This window comes from Egretta garzetta, unplaced genomic scaffold (assembly GCF_000687185.1).
Source record: "Egretta garzetta isolate BGI_Z169 unplaced genomic scaffold, ASM68718v1 scaffold769, whole genome shotgun sequence".
In the NCBI taxonomy this organism is placed as follows: domain Eukaryota; kingdom Metazoa; phylum Chordata; class Aves; order Pelecaniformes; family Ardeidae; genus Egretta; species Egretta garzetta.
The window spans coordinates 539,457-544,736 of record NW_009260831.1 but is presented as its reverse complement, the minus strand read 5'-3'; the positions used below and the strand labels follow the sequence as shown (position 1 = coordinate 544,736).

At 41.3% G+C, this 5,280-nt stretch overlaps 1 protein-coding gene across 1 annotated transcript in view; it reads right to left on the bottom strand.

Annotated features, from left to right (window-relative positions):
* Positions 1–5,280, bottom strand: part of MEGF11 (multiple EGF like domains 11) — a 192,980-nt gene that overhangs the window by 12,302 nt on the left and 175,398 nt on the right. Inside the window, exons 16-17 of the mRNA XM_035902339.1 lie at positions 4,021–4,149; positions 3,146–3,379 (exon numbers count right to left, since the gene is read on the bottom strand). Coding sequence (XP_035758232.1) covers positions 3,146–3,379; positions 4,021–4,149 — 363 coding nt within the window. The remainder of the gene's footprint in view (positions 1–3,145; positions 3,380–4,020; positions 4,150–5,280) is intronic.

The following is a 5,280-nucleotide window of genomic DNA, read 5'->3' as shown; positions in this document are numbered from 1 at the left end:
GGGTTTCTGTAGGATTATATTCATTGCACAAGTACATCTGCATAGTATTCTGCCCTTAATCCACATGCAAAACTCCAGGTGAAGGTTGAAATCCCTGTCACCTCTATGTAATACTGCTACTGTCCTTCAGCATCCTCTGCAACGCACAAATGCATGCACGCACTCGTATGCACATGGTGTTTTCTTGCCATCAAACCATGCTATGAGTCTCTATTTCTTATTTGTGATCTTGTCTCAGTATCCGTCTCCCCATTTTCTGCTGGGGAGGATGCACATCAGCACCTTTGCTGTCTTTCTGCTTTATGGAAGCAAAGGGCTGAAAACAGGATTGGCAAGGCCAAAGCTGGGAAGGTTACTGATGGGGAGAAAGCTTTTAAAACGCACTGGAAGACAGAATTTGGCAGGCAGCTTTCAGAAGCCCTTGTCTAGAAATTTTAAATGCCCTTCTAAAAAAAAGACCAAAACTTGAAACAATGCTGATACCTGCAGACAATTTATAATGAGATGAAGATGGAGCAGTGTGGTTTCTAACTTCCTGGTCTTCCTCTGCAAGCTCAGATAGCAGAGTTTTTCAAGGGGGAGGCAGGAAGAAAACTGTTCTTGTGACCTCCAGAAAGCGATGGCTGACCCCACTCAGCTGTGGCTTCTTGAGTGATAAAATTTAGATTGCTACAAGGACTGCACAAAGGAAGAAAGAAGAAAGAAAAGGCCCAGTCTCTGCATCGCCATCACTGACTGAGATGAACATCATCCAATTTCTTTCTGGAGAAGCCCATACAACACCACTGACCTGGTGCTGTTCGGGATTGCAAGGACCTGGCACTTCAGGTTTTTTTTATAAGCTGAGCTGACACAGAGCAGCAATGCCACAAAGGCAAGAATTCAATTCACTGTCATTGCCCAAGGACCAGAAGGGACCCCAGGTTCAGTGCGGCTGAAGGATGTGATCCCTCAGATATTTATGATGTATCCAGGAATTCAGCCATCCTCCAAATATTTTTTTTCCTCAAGTACTTAATTATCTGTAGCATCAGGAGCTCTGGGGTAGGTGGCTGCACCTAAAAGGGATGTGAACAACAGTGTATAGGGAGATGCAATGCCCATAAAGACATAACCTGTAAGGACAGTCCTGGGCTACCAACATCTTCAAAAATAATAGCTTTTTCTCTGTGGCTGAGGAGGAAAGTCATCTGTCTATGTTAACTCCGAAGGATGAGAGTATCCTTTCTCAGCATTAGCTTTTTTTCAGACTTCTTGCAGAGTGTCAGACTGGGATGTCATCAGGTCGATTGGGAAGTCTCCATTCATGATAAAATATGGAGAAAAAACAACCAAGGGATTTTTGTTCCCTTGTCTCAAAGGAGAAGCTCAATTACTCCAGTCAAGAACTCCCAACCTCAGCAATATTCCTCTCCTTATTTTGAAATTTGTAAGTTGTGCCTCTTAAGCATGCTGGGTTACATGTATATTAACTAGAAAAGCATAGAAATAAATGAGGTGTAGCATGCTTTGCAAAGAAATGGATGAAGTGCCAAGATGAAAGAAATGGATGGCTGAAAAGTTCAGAACATTGTGCCATGCCAGCGGCTGTGATCTGCTGTCTCGGCACTCGGAGCCTCACTGCTGTTGAGATGTGCCACAGTTGTCTTTTGCATGTTCATGGTCTGGCTCTTCAAACGATGTTGAAATGACAAACTCAGGCCAAATTGTGCTGGTAACTAGCCAAGGCTCAGATGAGCCCTCTCTGGCAACACTTTCATACATTTCTTACCCAAATGGGCAGCTTAACCAAGAGCCTGCAAAGCTAAAATTCAAAAATAAGAGGCAATGGGAGGAAGTCCAAGGCTAATTTTTCTTCCCCATCTTGTAGCTATCAGAAGAAGCAATGCTCTAGGACAGGCCTGAGTGGTCTAAACATGAGTTTAGGCAATGGTGTTCAGCCCGTAGCCCCTGATGTGTGACATGCCATTGCAGGCAACTGCTACGAGGACCATTGCATTGCATGATATGAGGGCTGAAGTCATGGTGCCATGACAGAAAGAAGCTCCTTGATTAAGTCCCAGCTGTAGCCAGGCATTAATATCGTTGGCTTGGAGGGAGAGGCTCCTTCCAGGTGCATCCTGGGCAGGGAATTCCAGAACAAAGCTTCCAGCCATGCCACCCCGAGACAGCACAGAAGCCAAGGCAGAGCCAGCAACAAGTGGCTGGGCTCCGTGCATTTAGACTAGAAAGCAGAAAGAAAAAGGCAACGCATGCCTGGGAAAGCAGAGCTGCTAGGCCAAGCTCTGCCTGTTTCAGGAGCTTGTATTTACTTGGGCTTACAGTTTCAGCCATTTAAAGGGAAGTGAAGAAACAAAGCGCAGAGGGCAGCAAAGACTGAGGAGATCCCCACCAGAGACAGATCAGAGGAAACAAGGAAGCAATGCCATCTCCTGTCTGGCATGCTATCTGGTATTGGCCATAAAGGAATGAAGAAGAAAGCGTTAAAAAGGAGATCACATCCTCCAAAGTTTAGCCAATCTGTCAAGAAAAGCTGTCCTCTACAGCAGTAGCAGACTATGGAAAGAAGCAAGGAATGTGATCTCAGACTTTTTTTTTTGATCTTAAAGAACCTTCCTCTTCCCACTTCCATCAGCTCCTGGGAAGAAAATTCACACCAGCTGTCTAGACGATGGGGATTGGTCTGCACACAGAAGAAAGTGACAACGAATAGGGCGCCTCAAATCACAAACTGCAACACAGACAAAAATGAAACCTCATGATTGACCCAGTCAATCCCATTCCTCAAGCAAAAAAAAGTTGTCTTCTGAAGGTGTCGCAAAGGGAAAGCTTCTCTGCACTGCAACAGGAATGCAGCCAATTTAAAAAAGTGAAGTTGATGTATTCCATGCGGCATACTTCTTGCCTAGGTATATCCTGTATCGTGTTAAGTAAACTTCCATGTATAAAGCAGCTTAAATCAGTTTTAAGTTGTATTTGCTTTCCTGTCCCTGCTAAGCGTTACAAGATCATGATATTCAGGGGAAGAACAGAAGTGTCATTGTTTTTGAGGCTCAATAACTCATGTTATACATCACAGAAGCTTATATTTCCCCAACATACAGGAATATGAGTCTATATTTGATTAACATAAAAAGACCCTTACCAGAAAGTGAATAATCTGTATTAGTCATCCTCATGGCTGGAGTATAAGATACACTTGGCATGTCATGGCCCTTCTCCTTCTGTTTCCGTCGATACCATACAAACAGTGCCAGCAAGGCCATAATAATTAGAAGGAGAATAATAATTCCAATGATTGCTCCCACTGAGTGCCTCTCTGATCCAAGAGCAGGGCTAATTTTAGTATAGGGGTTTAATTCTTCCATCATAAGAGCCGCTGTTAAAAGTAATTCATAACACACTGTAAATTGAATCGTGCATTTCATTTTTGAAATACTATTTTTTTAAAGCAAGTACATCATTGGAGGGGGAGAGAGAGAAAAAGAGAGAGAGAGAGATATTTTACAGGTAGAATTTCACTGTACCTTGATCACATCGGATTCCTTTGAAGCCTGGACTGCAGTAGCAAGTACCTGTGACGTGGTCGCATGTGGCATTATTCATGCACTCACATAGTTGTTTGCAGCCATAACCAAATGTTCCTGGTGAGCACTCTGGGAAGCCAAAGAAAAAGATTGGAGAGAATTCTACTTTTTTTTGGGAATGGGTGAAACACTTGCCGTGGCAAATTCAATAGAAAAGTCTCCCTGGTTTCAGTGTCTCTAGGATAACATCCAAGTGTTAGGTTATTATTATTATAAAGCAGGAGATAAATGTAGTTCATGTACAGTTTGGGGTATTACTTATCAAGCTGTAACTTTCTGGAAAAGTCATACAAGACTTCACAAGGATGAAACCAATAATACGTACAGAAACTTTAAAGGCTTGAGATACATTACAAGTGTACAGAATTTAACAGGGCATGAGCTCAGAAGCTGTAGACAACATCTTGAAAGAGCACGTAGAATTTCACTGTACCTTGATCACATCGGATTCCTTTGAAGCCTGGACTGCAGTAGCAAGTACCTGTGACGTGGTCGCATGTGGCATTATTCATGCACTCACATAGTTGTTTGCAGCCATAACCAAATGTTCCTGGTGAGCACTCTGGGAAGCCAAAGAAAAAGATTGGAGAGAATTCTACTTTTTTTTGGGAATGGGTGAAACACTTGCCGTGGCAAATTCAATAGAAAAGTCTCCCTGGTTTCAGTGTCTCTAGGATAACATCCAAGTGTTAGGTTATTATTATTATAAAGCAGGAGATAAATGTAGTTCATGTACAGTTTGGGGTATTACTTATCAAGCTGTAACTTTCTGGAAAAGTCATACAAGACTTCACAAGGATGAAACCAATAATACGTACAGAAACTTTAAAGGCTTGAGATACATTACAAGTGTACAGAATTTAACAGGGCATGAGCTCAGAAGCTGTAGACAACATCTTGAAAGAGCACAGCATTCTCCAACAACTCTGCTTTTTTTTTTTTTTTTTCATGGGGGTAGTTGCAAAGAAAAGTTTTAATGTACCTTTATATGAACACAATAGGCTTTTACCAAACAAATCCCGCATGCTTTCATACTTATCCCTACTAGTGCCAGAAGATGAATATAACATTGTAGGTGGAATTACAGAATCGAGTATCTGAATGATTTGATTTGCTCTGCTTCTGTATGAGGATTACTAATATAGAATGAATTTCTATCCTGTTTTTGTATTTCTATCAAAGACAAAATGATTGAATGTCCAGCTGAGAAATTTATTCATACAATTACCATGATGAGCTATTACAATAAATCTGCAGGCGGCTTTCGATACTTCTTGAGGCATTGTTCAATAATAAATTGAAATAAACAACTTCTGTCACATCCTACTTATTTCTATGGAGAAGATGCATTATTGAATGCATGCACACTTGCTATGATTCTTTAGAATATATTTTGTTTGTTTTAAGATGTGCCTTGTTGTGTGTCACTGCAAGCGTTTTGCGTAGCATGCCGATACCGTCCCAATGTCGGTCTCTAAGTAACTTCTAGTAGCCAAAATTTAATATTAACAGTAGCCAGTATCTGTATAATGATTTGCAGTGCGTATTAAAGTTGTATCTCTTTCTTTCATCTGCAGGATTTTTCCAAACAAGGAAAAAGAGAATTATTACAATTAATGCTCATTCTGATATTAACCTGTAGCCTAATTAAAATGAATAAGGCCTAAATTTTTGGACTGCGGCACAGAAACGA